Here is a 19,341-nt window from a genome sequence, read left to right as displayed (position 1 = left end):
ATAAATGGACAAAAATCTTATTTTGAAAATTGAATAATGCAATAATCTTATCAAATTAGTGTATTGTCATCGGTCCTCGATAAATCTACAAAGTTTGAATGAAATCTGGCCTTTTAAAGTGGGTCAAAATCGCACCCAAATGAGTCGGTTACAAACATAACAAACAAACACAGGCGAAGCTAATATAAAGCGTGTAAAAAGAAGCGCATGCTACTCGGTGCCAGAAGGAAAAGACAAGCTCCGGCTGCCCTTATGGATTCTGCTAGAAACCGGTAAGCACAATTATTCAATGCAGTGGAAATCCAAAATAAAATATATTCCATTATATCTAAATTTTAAAATTTATAGCAATTATACTTACAAAGTATTCTGTTTTATTTGTAACTATACTAAATACGCTTGAAATAGATCTGTACAAGTAGCTAAACAGACTAATTATTTCGAAACTTTAAATTAAGCAAGCGCCAAGTATATCGGGATAAAAACATCATCTTAATTATGTATATAAATTTGCCTACTAAGTTATGTGTAATTTGTTTTAGGAAAGTGGTTAAATTAGTCAAAAAAAGTGATGTTTACGCAGAAACCCGAAGCGTTAACACAACTAACGAAACAACGATGAAATGTGACACTTATAATGAAAGTCTGGATGAAATGTAAGTTTAATTTATAACAATGTAGGTATCTGTGAATTCCAGCGGAGAGTTGCACCGAGTTATTCACAAATCTGCTCTCAAGAAAAGTCCTGGAATCCACACGAAGAATTTCGTTGACAGACGCAAAAATAGAGCAGGATACCAAAAAAGACGTCGTTTGATCTTCCCAAACAGAAAGAAACCGAAAATCGCATACAAAGCAGTGCAGACAGCGATTATGGGCCACAAGCTGCTGTGGTCATACCTGATATGACTCAACCTGAGTTTGAGAACGCAAAGGAAATTTTTTTTTACAGACAATGAAACTCGAAAAGAAAGAAAACATAGAGAAAATAACAAGAGAGCAAAGTCATGAATGGAAAGTTGAACTGTTGACATCATCCATGTTCGGGAGGATATGCAAAATGAAAGCAGAAACTTCTTGTGCCAAAGTTGTTAAAGAAATAATGTATCAGGTCTTCAAAGGAAATTCAAGCACATTCTGGGGCACTGAAAATGTACCGGTAGCTGCTCAGTTTGAAAGCGAAAATCCTGGAATTGTGGTAAGGCGATGTGGACTTAGTGTTGACGAGAGTTTCCATTTTTAGGAGCATCACCTGATGGCCTAATAGGCGACGATGAAATACTTGAAGTCAAGTGTCCCTCATCGGCTAAACTAATGCTACCAATGGATGCTGTTAAAGAAAAGATTAATTTTTTAGAAATGATATTCTTCAAATAAAATCATCCCATAAATATATGTATCAAGCACAAGGTCTCCTACATATTTCACGTAGACAAATTTGCCATTTTGTTGTGTGGACTCCGCAAGGTATGGTAACTCTGAATATACAGAGAGACAAAGAGTCCTGGAAAAAACAAATGCTTACTAAACTTGTCACTTTCTTCAACCACTGCTTACTTCCTGAAATTATTGACCCAAGACATTCGCGGAATATGTCGATAAGGGAACCAGCATACATAAGAGAAGCACAAAATGCTAAAAAACGGAAGGAATAAATCAATAACCCGTTCTGATCATTACAATACCAGTACGACTCATATTTAAATAAAACATTTTTAAAGCCATGTTGTCAATGCTTGCTGGCAATTACAATTTTAGTGATTATTGTGAAAGTACTAATAGGTAACCCTAAAAATAAAAATTTCCTCAGTATGACAACAAACTACAATTTGCACACGCTCCCGATGCTCATTTATTCATATTTGTAAGAACCCATGTACAATTTATAAAACATTGATCTGCATTTATTTTATTGTAATTATATTTTATATTGATATACGACACATACTAACAGTTAATGTTAATGTAAATACAGATTTTGTTGTGTGTGTATATATGTGTATATATATATATACATATATATAGTGATTAAATATAACGGCGCTGTGAAGTTAACGTGAATGTGTCAACGCAAATTAGATTTTATGTATACATACTGACACAAAAAACCTGTCCGTTTAAACATAGTTTCTTTAACGCAGGCAACCAAGACTGTAATTTTGATTTCGATGTACAATCAGCATATTTTTAAAATAAGTTATGTAAATGTTTTCAATCAGTAGGTCCATTTGATGGCAAGATTTATATGTTGGAAGAACTGTGTTTTTGTTTGAAATTATAGGTATTGAAATACATGTTCTATTTTGTAAGGTTTTGTACGTATGGATCTACACCTTTACTTGTGTGTCCTTCACCTTCATATCATAAATGTTTATTCTTTTCCTGAGCACATTACATATGAAAAGGTTTGTGAACAAATGTAAATACTGCTTTGTTAGCAGACTAGTGATTCAAATTTTCTACTTGCTCATATGTTTGTTAAGCTGCTTTCTTTCTGTGGGTATGGTCATTGGAAATAAACAGTGCAGAGAGTTAATTTGCATATCATTTTAAAATAAGTACTATTTTTATTTTTATTTGGCTCAAGTTCCTGAGAATAGTGTTCGCAAGCCTTTTTATTCTCGGCTCCTTTTTGATGTTTATAATATTACACAATTTAAATTAAAAATATTGTTAATAACCTACGTTTAAAATGAAACGGACGCTAATTTAATACATGTAATTAATATTAAGAGATTTTTGTATATGATCCAGGACTGTCAAAAGCATATTAAGTTAAATCATAATATTGCACTTCTTTGCTTGGAATATTTATATCACTTAACATTCATTTGTGTACAGAATGTTTGTACGTAACTTAGTTTACGAGTACGTATCTTTTAAAACAAAGCATCAAGTAAGTACAATCATTGCTCTAAAAACAGAATACTGACAAAAATACAACTAAACGATGTGTTTTTCGTTCCACTTTATTGTAGACTGTGTTGTTCTGATTATCCATATCTTAAACGTAAATAAAGCTGTTAAAAAAAGAATTACAATATTTTTTTCCAAAAATAAGGTTTTGAAAGTCACTTCAAAAAATACAAGAAAACTAAAGGTAATTAATAGTCAAGTAGCCTTTAACTGGGTATTGTGGACTTATAAACATAGTTTATCTCGATTAGTTTGAATATTTATTATTTTATTTATGGTATAAACAAATTACAAAAAAGGCTAGGTAGGTTTATTACTAACTAATAGTCTACATGTGTACCGTGTTAGATGAAATTTGGGGAAATAGTTCCTAAGATACCAGGTTCAAATAACATTTTAAAATAATAAACTCGAAATGATCAAAATGTATACTAATCAAGACACCTTACTAAAAACTATGTGTGGTACAAGTTTTATGACATGCTGAAAAAATGGTTTCTGTAATATGGTTTTGTAGCGAAAAAAATTTAGAATTGGCCGTCATTTTGGAATATATTAACTTCATTTGAATTAAGTACATAGAGATCAGGTGACCTAACTAGTATGTGTACCAAGTTTGAAGAAATTCGATACACACACAAACTCATAAAATACCCTGACAACTTTTTTTCCTGAAAAAAAATTGCGGGGAACATTTTTAGTACGGCCTATGCGATATAGAATATAGGGAAACTGTTTGTGGCACCCAAATTTTGCACCACTGATTCAGGCGCAATACTATCTACAGTAAAATATTTCCTACTGAAGACTTGACAGAAGATGATTATTTTTTGCTCTTTCTACATTTTTTTTCTATTTCCTCTCTAAAACCACTTGAATCACTGCTTTTAGTCATTCAGCTTATTTGTTTGTATTTTTTATAGCTGCCGATTTTGACAACAAAAAATTCGACATAAATAGAAACAGGTACGGAGGCCATACATTTGTGCGCCGAACGAGTTCTATTAATGCGGTTTCAACTTTCTCCGCCGTTCTGCCGGTAAGTTTACCGAGAAACTACATAGGAGCGGGACAAGAACCAATGATCACTCAGTGTGCAAGTAGCCTACATTAATGTGATCGGTACTTATGCATCGAAGTCTCGACGGAAACAGACGGTCATATGTAATAAACAACAACGTGTTAGTTAACAGGCCTAATTTACTACCCACATTAGTAATGTGAGAAGTGATATGAAATAATTATTATACACAGTGTACAGTTAAACTCCAGGTCCTGCCTGATGAAATATTTGCAACTACCTGAAGTGCCCAGCGTTGCCCGGGCTAAACACATCGTAAAGAGACTTCTTATAGGGCGATGGGGATAATTATTTTCGAAATCTCATGAGACAGTACATATTATGTACTGAAATTTGGCTTTAATGGGTGTGGGAATGGAGGATGGGGATGTTTTTCCGAAATCTCACGTAGACATTGACCTTTCTCGTTTTTTCAAATGTCAAGTGTCAAAATATCATCGAGATCGGAGTAAAACGGTATATTTGTATATGAAAGAAACAAAAATATACTTATATATATATATATATTACGCCACCACAATCCCCCCTCCCATATAGTGTTTGGAAAACCACGTTCTAAGTTGATGTCTTTGTAATATAAGGAACATCCCTGCCGAGTTTCAATTATGTAGGGCACATAGATACTTGAAAGAAAAAAAAAAGAATTTTGATTTTTAACGCCCCAGCAACCTTCCTTTGGGAGATGATTTTCGTAAGATCTGTTCTTAGCGGGTAGTCACTTAGCAAAAGGAATACGCGTACCAAATTTCAAGTATGTTGGTTCAATGCTTCCGGAGATGAAACATAGAGAATAAAATACTTGATTCAATATAAAATATTACATGGAAAAATCAATATTAATACATTAATTCCACATATACTCGTTACTATGAAGATGTAAGTTTTATTCTTTATGAAAACCATAATTAATAATACGCAAAATCAAAGCTGAAGTACCCGGCGTTGCCCAGGATAAACAAATCATAATATAAGAAACATAAATATTAAGTTTCAAGTCTGTAAGACATAAACTTGAAAAACCGGGAAATGTAAATTTTAAAGTTCCATTGATTTCACAGTCTCGGCGCATCAAGGCTACGCATCAGCAAAACCGGGACGCCAATCTTCAACTTCATTTTGTGGGAAGGAATCAGGTAACCCATAGGGAAGACGTGATACACCAAACGAAAGCGCGTTACAAATTAAAGGCAACGCCATCTATTGACAAATTTCTAAACGAAACTGTTATTAGTGCCTTTAGTTCGTTAGCAACCGCGAGCTTAACTAAACGGATGTGTTTCGCAAAGAGAAGGATATGAAGTTGCATAGAAAAATGTACATAACTCACTGTTTATAATAAAGGTAGTCGTTAAGTTTACTTAAATTCAATAGCTGGCTCCTCTCCTAGTTTCTATAATCGAACCGAGTTGTAATCTCTGTAATAACCTCACTGTCGATGAGATGAAAAGCCCCACGAATGCTTAAATTTGCTATCCCAATTTTTCTAACATGCAAGAAATATTAAAATAGAAAAAATATAATCAGTTACATATTTTTTTAAAGTGTTTTCAAGTATTTTAGTAATATTGTACATATATAAACAACGAATTCGGTATGAAAGTGTATGCAAGCCGCGAGGCGCCGTGCGCTCTTGCGCTGGAGGCAGGTCGGTTTAGAAATCCATTGTACATGAACAGCCTCGCTGAACGCAGCCAGTCGAATGATTCTACGCGCATCTTCTCCTGCGCAACCTTTTCCTCCCCTACTTTCCTCCCCTACTTTCCTCCCCTCACCCTGCTCGCGGCCGATGCATTTCGGCTCCGCCTACAAGGCTCCACAGCCACGTGTTGGCTCGCGCGCTTGCCTCAAAAATCTTACTAGGACGACGCCTTAAGCCCATATTTTCGTAATGTTATTTTGAAAGACATGGATGGTGAATACTATTCAGTGTGCTACGATGAAACAACAAACCACACAGGTAGAAAGGAACTGCAAATTGCTATCAGGTCACCTTTTTAGTCACTTATTTTCCTGGAGATCACTTTTTTTTCACTTTTTCTATCACAAAGGTCACTTTTCTCACTTTTTTCCAGTGAATAAAGCACTTTGAGGCCTGCTTGTGAGAGAAACCTCTATTGCAGCGCGCTCTTGTACTGATAAGACACATCTTTAACAGCTATTTCCACGGAAACTGTAGAAGCAATTGAGATGGAGCTGCTTTTAAAAACTAATTCAATTCATTGTGAACATTTTTCATGCTTTCGTCCCCCATCTATCTTTAATAGAAAAAAAAATTTCCGCTGGTCAACTTTTTTATGTGTCAGTTTGTGAGAAAATGCATTTCAATATATTAAAAAAATTATTTAAGTGAAACCTGTACAGTTTTTGTCTTAACATTTGTTCGGTGGCATCGTAAGGCATTAATTTATTAATTTAAAAAATCTGAATGAAATACACATGTAGGTTTTTTTTTTATGTGAAACATCTCGGAATACTTCAAAACAGTTCTCAGTGAATAAGTTATGTTTTTTAATTTTTTCGAACACTTAAAATATTGTTAAGTATTCAAAATAAGAATTGCCTGATGCGTATTTCGATCCTATACAATATGAAAAAAAGCTTGGTCCAAAAATTAAAATTTTAATTTCGTTTGATATTTGGCAACAACGCACGAAGAAACAAGGACAGCGCTAACAGCAATCGGTGTGTGTTAGAGAGAGAGAGAGAATGCGCCCATTTACTTCCACACTGCAATCTAAGAGTGGGATGCTCTATAGTATTGAACAAAATAATTGTATGGTTTGTTGCTCGACAAAAATAATAATTAATTTTTGAAGGAGTTTTGCTGCACCCCATCTACTAACAAGAATGATGAATGTAAGAGGTTTTTATTTAGTTTTTATTTATAATATTTTAGTGATGAGCTGCACTTATGATAATGCCCTCACTTGTCCCATTCATCACATTTAATAATGAATGGTATGTAGTAGTAAGGTTCTCAGGAATTAAAATAAGTTTAGCAAGGAACACACAGTAGCTTAGCTATCTACTGCCAAATAAACAGTTAAACAATATAGTTATTTTTTCTGATCTTAGGAATCCTAATTATCTTATGGTCGATGTATGTGATTGCAGAGCGAGACCTTGTGGCATTAGATAATGAAACTTCCAGATTAGTCTTTCTTGCATCGATGTCTGATTTTGAAGAGTCTGTACCTGTGTCCAGAAATCTGCTGAGAAAGCATCATTGCTTGTCGGTCCATAGCAACTTGCTGGACTCACACGTTTATGTTCTGCGTTCGTGGCTCTGTCGATTTCTGTCAGACGAAAAGTGAGTACTTTTGTGTTATGATTTACCATTTCTTACAATTTTATCTATGTTTAATATGCTTCAAAAATATATTTACCACAGTAGAGTGTCAATAATCTGGATCCTCTTCATCCAGACATCTGGTTAATCCGGACTGGATTTAAAAAAAAAGAAGTACAGTAAACTCTCATTAGCCATGTTAATTGGGTCTCACAGATACCTGGATAAATTAAATCCTGTAATAAAACCAGGATAATCCATTTCACTGCAAGGACCACCTCGAATTTGTGTTGCACTGTGCATTTATCTTCATTAAAATTCTGAGTTCAAGTGAAGTCTGTGTACATTGTCTTAGCATATTGGACCGTAAACAATACGTTACTGTGTTGCCATGTGGTTTTTCTCTTGCAGTAGCCCACACCTCTACCCCCCTCCATTCCTGATATTTAATTTTTATTCCTTTCGGTGGAAAGTTATCATTTCTTCTCAGTTCTTTGTCCTTTCATAAAACTAGCACGCTGTAGACTTGTGCCTGGCTGGAGATATATATATATAAAAAAGTAGCACTCCATTACGCAAATTCTTTGAGGCGTGCTTTTCAGGATCTAACACAGAATAGTTCCCATGAATCAGAGAAGGATGCAGTAATACGTGTGCATCTTGCGGAGCTGTGACTGCAGTGTTCGTCATGAAATCTTACAATTACAAGCATGGGAATTAAATAGCACGAAGAAACTATAGTTTTTGGCATTATGAAAACCTGTCGTGAATACACGTGAAGATTGCTTTCTTGTACGTTGCTAGTTCACGGTCATTTACAATAGTCGAAGAGGGAAAGTTAACTCAACACTGCTTAAGATGACACTACGTAAACCTTGTTGGTTTTTTCCTTCGGTGTACCTTCCTCCAGTCAAATGCCAACCAGTCACGTCACTCACCGGGTGCCTGCCCCGGGCAGTCAGGCGGCAGAAAGTGACATAGCGGCACGTGAAACAGAGAAGATAGACTGAAGACGTGAAGCAGCAGTCAGGTTTAAAGTGTTACGAATCCAAATAAGTAAAATTCATGACTAAACCTTAGCTTTTCTATAAATTACAATAATACATTTTTCCCAGCTCACACTGCAATCTTCCATGGTCTTAAAAGTTACACATGCCTATTTGCTCCCTTTACTCTATACACATTATGACGTCTTTCAGGTTATACTACAAACGGTCCCTCATACAATCTAAAAAACTCGTGGATTGTTTGATCTGTTAACTGTTAATGACAATACTTTATTTGAAGCAGCTAACACTTTTTAAAATTCTAGTTTTTATCCCTCTGTCAGACTTGTCTTTTCTCATCTCTGCTTTTAACAACAGCTGCTTTCCTTTTTTTTTCCAACTTGTCTTTGAGTTGTACAGTCGCACTGTCAGGGAAAGCAATGATCTTTTGGAGTTTGATTGTTGGTGGTGTCTGCTGCATTAACTTAGTCGGGGAGAAACCTGTGTTCTCGTGCTATACATTGTTTATAAGTCCCTGTACTTCACTCACTGCATTAGCCAACTGGCTATGATTATCACTGCAATACAATCAGAACAGTATCTTTAACTCCCACCTCACTCTCTCCATAGGATTTCCTGCCAGATGATACACTGCTGTGTATCCCAACTCGATATAGAGTATACCAGACAGTATTTTCCATAATTCTCCCCGGAACTGGGGGTCCATTGTCCGAAATGATTTTCTTTGGAGTCCCCACCTCCTTTACACACACATAGAGAATCTTATCAGCTGCAACCTCCGAAGTTGCTTGTTTTATTGGATATAATTTTGCATTCTTAGAAAAAATATCAAACACAACAAAAATATACTTGACACCTCCTCTTCCCCTAGGCAATGGGCCAAACAGATCTACACACACAGCTCCCAGAGGCTCTGTTGCCCATACATGTTTCATGGCTCCCTGACATTTATTGTTAATTTCCTGGGTTTCAACGCATAACAAACAATTATCAACAACTTACACAACAGATCAGTACATGTCTCTGAATACACAAAACCCTTGAATAAGTTGCACCATAGTGTCCAGATCCTACATGCATTTGTGTACATATTTCTGTTAGCAAACTATTCTGTACACACAATACTTATTTCAGCGCATCATTGCTTACATTCTGAAAAAGGTGCCCTTCCTTGATTACAAATTTATCCTTAACGATATCTCTTCACTGAGCTGACTCCAACTCGTTCACTACAATCTGTAACCTAGGATCCTCAACAACCTCATCCGTAAGCTTCTCTGAAAATTCCTTCATCCCTGTTTCCACCTCTGGCATTTGCCTGCACAGACTCCTTTGCTTGGGTAGCGTGTACCTCTGCCACCCCTCTAGACAAAGCATCAGCAATTACTCGTGTTTTCCCTGGCACATGTTGTATGTCCAAAGTGTACTCCTGCAATGCCAGAATCTACGGTGTAACAATTTGCAGTCATTAATGTGGCATAAGGCCTTATGATTTGTCAATACTACAGTTTCTTTACCATAAATGTAAGTACGGAATTTTGAACATGAAAACACGATGCTGAGCAATTTCTTTTCGGTTGTTGTGTAATATACATCTGCTGTGTTAAGTGCTCTACTGGCGAAACTAATGTGTATCTATTCCCCTTCCTCATTTATTTGAAACAACATGGCCCCTAAGGTCTCATATGAAGCATCACAAGCTATTTAAAATTTCTAGTTAAGTTTTGGGTGGTGAAGCAACACTTTATCTCCAACTCCTGCTTCAATTGTTCGACTGTCTGCTCCTGCTCAGGTTCCTATTTCCACATTGTGCCTTTTGCATTAGTTTACTCAATGGTACACACTTATTATTGAAAATCTATGTTTTTTCTGAGAAAAAAAATTGAAAAAAAAAAAAAAAAATTAATTTTTCTAGCTGGTACTGTGCGAATATTCACACGGGTCAGCTGGTTTAACTAAATTCAAGTATGGATAACCTGAATACTGGATAATCCAGGCCCAGATAATTGAGAGTTTACTGTATTTACTAACTTTTCTAAGGTTAAACTATTAGGTCTGCGTATACAGTATTGTTAAAACTAAAATTTAGCTGAAGGAAAAGTTTTATATATAAAAAAACACATTGTTTTTTAAAGTTTCACCCATCTAAATCTTCTTTTAAGTGCATTTTAAGACCAATTCCGTTTGATCCAGACAAGTTCCGGTCCCATCTAAGATTAGGAGGACTTACTAATGCAATAATTATTTTGTAAAATATAATATAAATTAATTTGTATTTTTAAGTAATGAGAAATGTACCTAGTGGAGTAAAAATTTTTTTTAGTAACATTGTTAGTTATTTTAGTGCCCTGATATAAGTTTGTGTATTTTACGTACGTGCATAGATCATTCAGCACTTTGAAAGGGGAACTTCTACCGTATATTGTAAAGAAGCAACTGATGAAACCACCTCCCAAGAAAGATGTAGATGTAAGTGCATCTGTTGTTGCTGTGGATTCAAAGAAAGGTAAATGTATGTGTGATTGAAAGCAGATTTGCCTGGCTTCGAGTGAACTTCCAAAAAAAAAGTGAAAAAAACTGGAGTCTAGCTCTGTAAGAGGTATATAACTATATATCAATCCAACTTCATGTATAATTTAAATTATTGTGGTTTTACTTTTCAGTTATGCAGATTTGATTTATAAGAAAAGTTGGTGAATAGGAATACATATTTCTTCAATTTCTTCCTGCCTGATATCAAAAAACAGTTAACTCACATCTGTTAATGCAATTGCACAAAATATATTTTTAGTGCACTCTTTATTTTTCAAACCATCACAGTTTGAAATGTTTTAAAAATTCAGCTGTAAACTGTGAGCTGAGCACTGTGTAGCATTGGGTAGCCAGCATTCTTCTGGTGTGATAATGAGTTATTGTGTGTTTTTCAGTTACATGAAAATAAGCTGTTAAATATGAGTTATGTCACCTCAATCTTCCTTAAGTTTACTTCAATGGTTTGGAAGCTGAGCTGGTAAAATAACTAAAATAAACTAATAAAATCAAAAACCAGAATCTGGAGAGAACCACAGAGGTGGAAGCATTGAAGCACATAATTTTTGGTTTCACAGACTTACATTAATTGTTTGTATTCTGGAAAATTAGATTAGTGGATATTTATGTCATTGATAAAAAGAATACAAAAGGGAATACCTGGCTGACCTTGGACACAATTTAATATAATAAAATACTGGAACTTAATAACAAGATAACAGGAATGGGATGGTGGAAACTAGTAGCCCAGGAAGGCAGTCTTAACTGCGCTAATGGCCGGAACTTTAGGTGCAGAGAAGAATCCACAGCTTTGGATGCTGCGGAAAGGAATTCATCCAGGAGAATGAATTCGTAGGACATACTAAGAAAGCCCCACTGCGGATTTATCCAGTAGAATGGATTTGTAGGATATACTAAGAAAACCCCACTGTGAAAACAAAATAAGTCTCTGTGATAAAAATAGAAAGGGGTGCAAATATGGAGGGGACAAATTAGTAAGAACAAAGAAATTTAGAGTGAGGAAAATAAATTGGTGGACACCACTAACCAATGGTGTGATTAATTGAGACACAATGACATCGTACGCAAACACAAGCACTAAACCAAAAGGAGAAGTGTTAAGAACGAAGGAAACCATTAAAAAAAACCAACTCTTACCTCTTGATGAACTAATGATCATGAAGAATAAGTAAAGGGGTAAACTCCCTATCATCTGAGACAATGTCCCGTTAAAAGTTAACTGGTTGAAAACTGCAGGCACAGAGACTCAGTACAAGGAGAGCTGAATGTTGCCAGACTACTGCCCCGGGGGTGTGAAAGCTTAGAGTAGTTAAAGGCCCTGAGAGAGGTGAGAAGGCAAGAAAAAACACAAAATGGAGATTGTAGTGATAATTCATATTAGAGAGAGGTCGTACAGGATGCAAAAGCAGAGGCATAAGCTATTCGAAATACCACTTGAAAGCTCTGCAAGAGGGTGTTTTGGACAGTGCGTGCAAGGCTTTAGGGCATCTTCGAGGGAAAGGAAGTGGGTAAAGTTAGTACTTAGATTGACCAACAGGTGTTGTGGTGCTGCAGAGCGGCAGTAGAGAGCCCAGTCCAGGACTCTTTGTAAAATGGGAGTGGGAGGAGAGTAATTCTCACTAAGACAGTTTGAGAAGAAGCCAAAAAGGGGCCAGGAGGAGGGGGGGGATGCCAGTGTAGGTCTACTTGGGAGGTGTGCTGGTACACCAGTGTCCTACTGTGGAGAAAATCTGAAAATCTGTGTGGGATAAAGAATGGTGCGAGGCGCGGCTGCTCGGCACTGAAGAACGAGCGGCAGTCTAGCCGCCTGCGGAAAGTTACAGTGGAAAGGACCTCACACAATTCAATAATCAAAAAGTTTTAAAATGTGAACCCTGAAAAATCATCACCTGATATTCTTTGAAATGTACTTAATTAAGAAAAATTTTTTTTTTTTATGAGCTGAGAAAATAACTGATTTGTGGCACAAATTCAAACATGTTGCAGCACACTTAGATCATCTTCGTCCCACCAAAGCAGTCTGGGTTTGACACCTAGCGGGGTTGAACCTGACATTTATGCAAGTGGGGAATATGGCGGACATTGCCATGAGCAATGTTTTCTTGGGATACTACCATTTCTCCTATTTTCCTTCAGCACCTCGCAGTCTGTAATGACAGCAGTGTTGGCGAGACATTAACTGAATTATCTTTAATGTTAATTAGCACACCTGCCCCTCGAACTAACACTCACATTTGTTCCAGGAAAATAGAGCGCTAATCAAAACACTTTTTTTCTTCTGTGAGCGTGTATGTTAATCAAAATAAGTCTGTCCCAACCTTTTAAGTGTGTTTGTTGACTACCTTTTTAATAAAGATGCTGTTCCCTTAAATCAATTTACAGTGTTAATTATATGTCTAAATTCATTGAAAGTGTATTTATATAAATATTTGAACTAAATTTTAAAGAATAAACATCTTGAATTAAAATGTAAAAAATATTACAGGATGCTTTGTTTACATAATTGAACATTCTTGCATTGGAGATATTTTTGCATTAATTTAAAGCATTGTAGCTAAAGTAAATAGGTGATGGAAAAAAGAAAATACCTAGTTATTCAGAAAAAAGTAAGCTATAATTTTTGATTAATAAAATTGTTTATTCTTTGCACTGTGTTTAATACTGCACATTGCCATTGCCATTGTTTGCGTGTAGAATTTAAAAATTCATCTGGATGAAAAAGATTGGTACTTCAAATCATTTATTATTTATAATTTATTGTTGTCTTTACTTAAAACTGTGCAAATCGAATGGTGGTACTTCGAGGGGTGGATCTGGGTGTACTTTATAGTTTTTGATGGAAGGTAAGTTATCTGACCACTCAACCACCAGGGCCTCAATTAATAGTAAATTCAGTAGCTTGGTTAAATGTGATGTTTTTTTTGTAAACATTCATTAAAATTAGTTATACATTATGTTGTTTTTTTTTTTAAAATGTGTCTGATGTCTTTGATAGGCTTTATACACATGTTATTGTCTTTCCTGCAGAAATTCTTCAGTATGCATTAGAATCAGATATAGACACAAAGATTCGATCAATGTCTTTTTACAATGACCACAGTGGAGACTTGAAGCCTACGTATCATGGTGATCCAATTCGTTGCTATAGCATCATTGCTAACCAGAAGACATTTGGCATGCGTGCCAATACACTCCCCGCGTATTTCCAAATCAATGCTAAGGTTAGTTTGTTTTGTCTAAGTGTACTGTAACATTTTATTTATAAAGCAGGACTTACAATGATCCATCGCATCTGTCTTGTTTCCCTTCCGTTCGACAATCACCTGACCTCAAACCAATCAGAAAGTTTGAACATTTCAATCTGTCCATCCAAAGCTTCCCAAGCTTTAACATTCGATGGATGGACGGATGCAATCATAACCTCCAAAATGTTAGCAAGGTGTTTCTTGCAACATTTACTATTTTAAAAGGTTTTTGAAGTTTTTTTTTTAGCTGCTTCCATTAAATGTTTTCAACGTATGATTGAACACATTTTAAAGTTTGATGTTTGATACAATAAATGTTAGAGATATAGAAGTGTAATTAATTACGTTTGGTAAAACTTAAAAATATGAATAAATTTCAGAGCGAAAAAAAATTGAGTTTAATGATTTATAGGGACTAACTTTTGTGATTGTTGATGTAATCTATCTCTACAATTATCTATACAATTTTCATCACTTTTTAACCCTACTAGTCTGTCGGCAGCACCCAAATAGAAAAGTATTTGATGGACACGTGGATCATTGTAAATTCCTCAGCCTGTTGACAAGTGGACGGCAGACGGACGGACACGATGGATCATTGAGAGTACACTTTAACTCTGTTATAAGTAAAATACTTTTGCAAAATTATATTTGCTCATTTGACAATGCTTTCATGTTCATTGATAAAAATCTGTTGTGTATACCAAGCTTCACATGGGCTAGAAGCTATACAAATTTGTTAAATAAGACTGATAATTTGCAATGTTAAAGTAATATGGCTTAAAATTCAGCGTGCCACATGTGTAAAAATATTATTAAATATCTATAAAGGTCTATTATGTTTAGGCAAATTATGAAGTATTTTTACAGCTATCAATGCCATGAATGTTAACTTTGTATTTGTTCTGTTTATAAATGTAGGAAAAAATTATGGTAGTAATTTTTGGTACTTATGCATACTAATATATTTAATTTATTTTAACGATGTGTTTGGTAACTTAAAGGTTGTAGACGCGTGGCCTGCAATTGCAGAGAGGCGAGAACTAGTCAGGATTCACCCGACCAGTGAAGTGCTGTCCACTCAGGTGGATGACAAGTGTCTGGTTGGTGCTCAGAGCCACCTGGCGGAGAAAACATCATTCAAAGCTTCACACATTGGGCCTAACTGTCACATCGAGACGAAAGTACGGTTGTCAAACTGCGTTCTCATGAGTGGAGTGAAGATTGCAGAAGGGTAACTATGAATGTACAAGTTGCATGGAAAATGTAGCTGTGTTCATGTTATGAAGTGATTGTTTTTGACAAAGATGACAAATTATTTGTAAATCATAGTAATCAATTTGTGGGTGAAGAAACAAAAATTATGTAACCAAATATGTATTAGGAAGTTTAAATAAATCTAGAAATTGAAACTTGGACACATGCAAGGATAATTCTAGACTGGAACTTCATTTTTAAGTACTTTGCAATATATCAATTTAGATTATGGTCTTTCTTTTTAGATCCCTGAAGAATATTAAGTATAAATTACTTTCAATATTAAGTAAATACAATTTGAGGGGTTTTCAGTATGTTGTAATCAGATTTCATCATACTCATTTGTTGACTGTATATGGAAATTTTCCTATTAGGGCTAGCTTCTGTTTGTAGTTATTTGTTCCTCAACAGTAGCATATTGCTTAGAACATAAGACCTCGAAGTTATCACTCACTATCCTGTTTTATTGCATAATCGTTGCACCAATATTTTAGGGTGTCAAAATTTGGATTAAAAAAAACCTCTCGCGTAAACGTTTCATAACGATTTTGGTCCCGCTATTAGATTCTGAGTGCATTGTGTAGGTATTTTTTCCATATAAAAGATGTATTTTAAAGTAGAAATCTAATATTTATTCGGACATACCACTTACTTATTTAATTAATGGTGTAATTGGCTCTTTGAATCAATTCACTTTGCTTTAGCCATCATAGGTTATCATTGCTAAATAATAGAAAGTCTGTTTTTATTTACATTTAGTCATTTAATGCTCTTTGCTTTTTTTGTTTTCTTGCTACCTCATTTACTTACATTCGTATTTCCTATTTATTGTACTAATTAAATAACTGCTATTTTAGGGTGTTTTTTTTTGTTTGTTTTTTAAATGGCTTCATATTTTTTTTTTGTGTATAGAAGCTTTTGGTGTGATGTATTCTTTATAATTTGGTTTGTATGTTTTGCTTTCAGAAGTGTACTTTCAAACTGTATCGTGTGTGATGAAGCTGTAATAAATAGCAGAGTTGATTTGAAAGACTGCTTGGTTGGTTCAAACCATGTGGTTCTTCCAGGAGGTGGGTTGAAAATTATTCATTTGCGTTATTAGTGATCTGCATTATTACTGGCAAGGTTTAAAGAGTAACATACCAACTTTAATGATGGGGTCAGGTGTAGTTGGTAAAAACAAACCATCAGGTTTGTTGCTGTATGCTTTAAAGTTAGGAAATCACAATTTTTTTTTAAGAATGAAACTTCTATAACATATAGTAATTCTACTGGCATATTTATAACTTGTACACAACTCTGTGATATGAAAGTATTGGTTAAGCAAAATTATTATATTTGCTTCATTCAGTAGGTAATGACAATTTTCAAGTTTTGGGAAATCATTAAATATACAACATTTTTGATCATTTCGTACTTTAATAGCATGCTCAACATACATTGTCTTGAGTTTTTCAGGATTGTCAATATTAGTTTAATTATTAACAGTTAATGTTAATAAAGATAGCAGGCTTTTGCGACCATTGTCAGAAGTAGCTTAGCTTCTGGGTTGTAGCTGCGTCCAAAGCAAATATATAAACAATGTTTCAGTCAACATTGGAGTCGCCATCATCAAGGTAGAGTTACCTACTGAGGTTATTACAAATGCTTCTGCTTTTAATACTCTTGCCTGAGAGGAGTGTTTCCTGATTTGGCTGCAACTGTGGGCCAATCACAGTCATCCTTTCGTCTAGTTGGCCTGTTGGTTTGGCCAATTAGAGCTGGGCTTCTGTGATTGGCTGGGCGTGCTGGCAATTCAGTGGCCTCTTCTCTTCTGACTGGCTGGGATGTTTGGCCAACCAGTCTTTTGTTATATACAGAGCTAGATTTTAAAGTTTTCCGAAGAGGGGATCCAGGGTGGCCACTCACCGGGAAAACCGGGATTTATCAGGGAAATCACGTTGATCGGGAATTATCAGGGAAATGTCAGGGAATTTTTTTAATAACCGGGAATTTTTTGTGTCATGTATATTTCCCTGCCAACCATTACGGATTTTCCGTAATTATTACGGATTTAACACAATATTACGGAATTACGGAACATCGCTGGTTTATTACGGAAACGAGGCTTTGTGCTGCTGGGTAACGGAAAAAAAAAATTCCGTTTCTGGTGTGCGTGTTTCGTGAACGCAGTTCGAATACATCACGTGGTTGCGCAGATAACGGAACTGATAAATGTGCGCATGTACTGTCGAAATAAGTAGATTAATTGTTGTGTTATGTAATAGAAATGGTACGGTATTACGTCCGTTGTACGATACAACTAGTACATATTCTCGGACTTTTCGTCTGTTAGCTACTTACATCACGATAATTTTTGTACGGTACTTTGGCTAACCTGTCTTGTGTTATTTACTTTGTTGAAAGCCATTTTTTTTTACAAAGTGTTTTTGTCGTGTGTACAGACGTGAAACCTTTTTATGTCGTTCGATAGTGTTGTGTTCTTCAGTGCCGGTTGTAGAAATGAAGCGTGTGACAGAACAATGTGTATCTGAGTCAAAAAAAGAACGTTATTCTTCAGAACTTTCGACCAAACTATATAAAAGAATGGCCATGCTTGTCATTAGGGATGGGAAATATAGTTCTTTGGAAAGAACTAGTTCGTTCGGAACTAGTCACTTCAAAGACTAGTTCTTTAGGAACCGTTCTATTGAACTACATCGGTCGCTGACTGTATCGCGGTTTACAATGTTTAAACAAAATATTCGTTACAGACTTTTTGTTTTATGGGCATTTCTTTTTCTATTAATAAAAGAGGCACACAGTAATCCGATGCTTGTAAACAATATCTCTCATTACAAATGAACGATTATCATATCGTTTTTCTTTCACACACTTCTTATATAAGTCATCGGTCTTCGACAGAGAATGGATTTAAAGTCTACTACTTTCATTGTTCACTGAAATGGTTTGTAACATTATAGACTATAATTCTAGCGTAAAGGCCATTCATTTCCTGGATCGGTTCGAGTAACTACAACTAGCACTGCCAACTACCAGACAGCCGAGTAGAGCTGTAACAAACCGTATGTATTCGGTACTGAGTAACGGGTATGACATCCAGTAATGAGTAACGAAATGTTACACACGGCTGGATTTCGTTACTCGCATTGTTCGTATGTTTTACGCATGCGCGCGCATATTCAATGAATTTACGTTACAAAGAACGATGTTTGTTTATTAAGTAAAGTATAATTTGGAAATTCGTCGTCCAAGTTATTTACTGTTTATAAGAAAGTATTTTTTACAAATTAGAAATATTTATGTTTTTGTTTTTTATTATCGCGTGATTTCACGTTTTTTTTGGTTTTTATCTTAAAAGAGATAATATAATAAAACCGCTCTGAGATTTAATTGTTTCTTGGTTAACAAAAACTGTTAATTATCAAATATTGTTAATTGTTTATATTCTATTTATTATTATTTACGCGACATCATACTGTACGCGTACGAAATACGACTTGATTCGATGCTGCAACATAACATAGCATGTTATGCAGTATCAGAAGTAACGAGTAATGTAACGATACGATAGTAACGAGTACTAATTATTATAGTAACGAATACATACGGGTACGCTTTTTTTATTTACATTTACACCTCTACAGCCAAGTAGCCGGGCTTTATCAGCCAGACAGCCAGGAAGCGGCTGAACCCCCTCCCCTGCAAAACGCTCTCGTCACGTGATCCGCCACTGACCTTGGGACCTGCGCATGCGCAGACTCCTCGGAACTAGGGATCTAGTGCCCGTAGTTCCTCTGTGAGAGCGCTCTTCCGAACTAGTTCGTTCGAAAACTACATAGGGATCTAGTGCCCGTAGTTCCTCTGCGAGAGCGCTCTTCCAAACTAGTTCGTTCGAAAACTACAAAAGACTACCGCGAAATGAATACATTTCGGTAGTATCAAAGTGACGGGTTCGCGTTACAGTTAAGTGGTGTTATACATTCGTCTCGGAAA

General features: G+C 35.5%; 1 protein-coding gene across 2 annotated transcripts in view; it reads left to right on the top strand.

The window, feature by feature from the left end:
* Nucleotides 1-19,341, top strand: part of LOC134535554 (translation initiation factor eIF2B subunit gamma) — a 37,443-nt gene that overhangs the window by 11,352 nt on the left and 6,750 nt on the right. For both annotated transcript variants that reach the window (XM_063374726.1, XM_063374727.1), the window contains exons 4-8: nt 7,112-7,307; nt 10,678-10,799; nt 13,871-14,064; nt 15,093-15,322; nt 16,312-16,415. In XM_063374726.1, coding sequence (XP_063230796.1) covers nt 7,112-7,307; nt 10,678-10,799; nt 13,871-14,064; nt 15,093-15,322; nt 16,312-16,415 — 846 coding nt within the window. The remainder of the gene's footprint in view (nt 1-7,111; nt 7,308-10,677; nt 10,800-13,870; nt 14,065-15,092; nt 15,323-16,311; nt 16,416-19,341) is intronic.

This window comes from Bacillus rossius, chromosome 8 (genome assembly GCF_032445375.1).
Source record: "Bacillus rossius redtenbacheri isolate Brsri chromosome 8, Brsri_v3, whole genome shotgun sequence".
In the NCBI taxonomy this organism is placed as follows: Eukaryota; Metazoa; Arthropoda; class Insecta; order Phasmatodea; family Bacillidae; genus Bacillus; species Bacillus rossius.
Note: the sequence above shows the minus strand (reverse complement) of the source record. Positions and strands in the feature narration are given on the sequence as shown.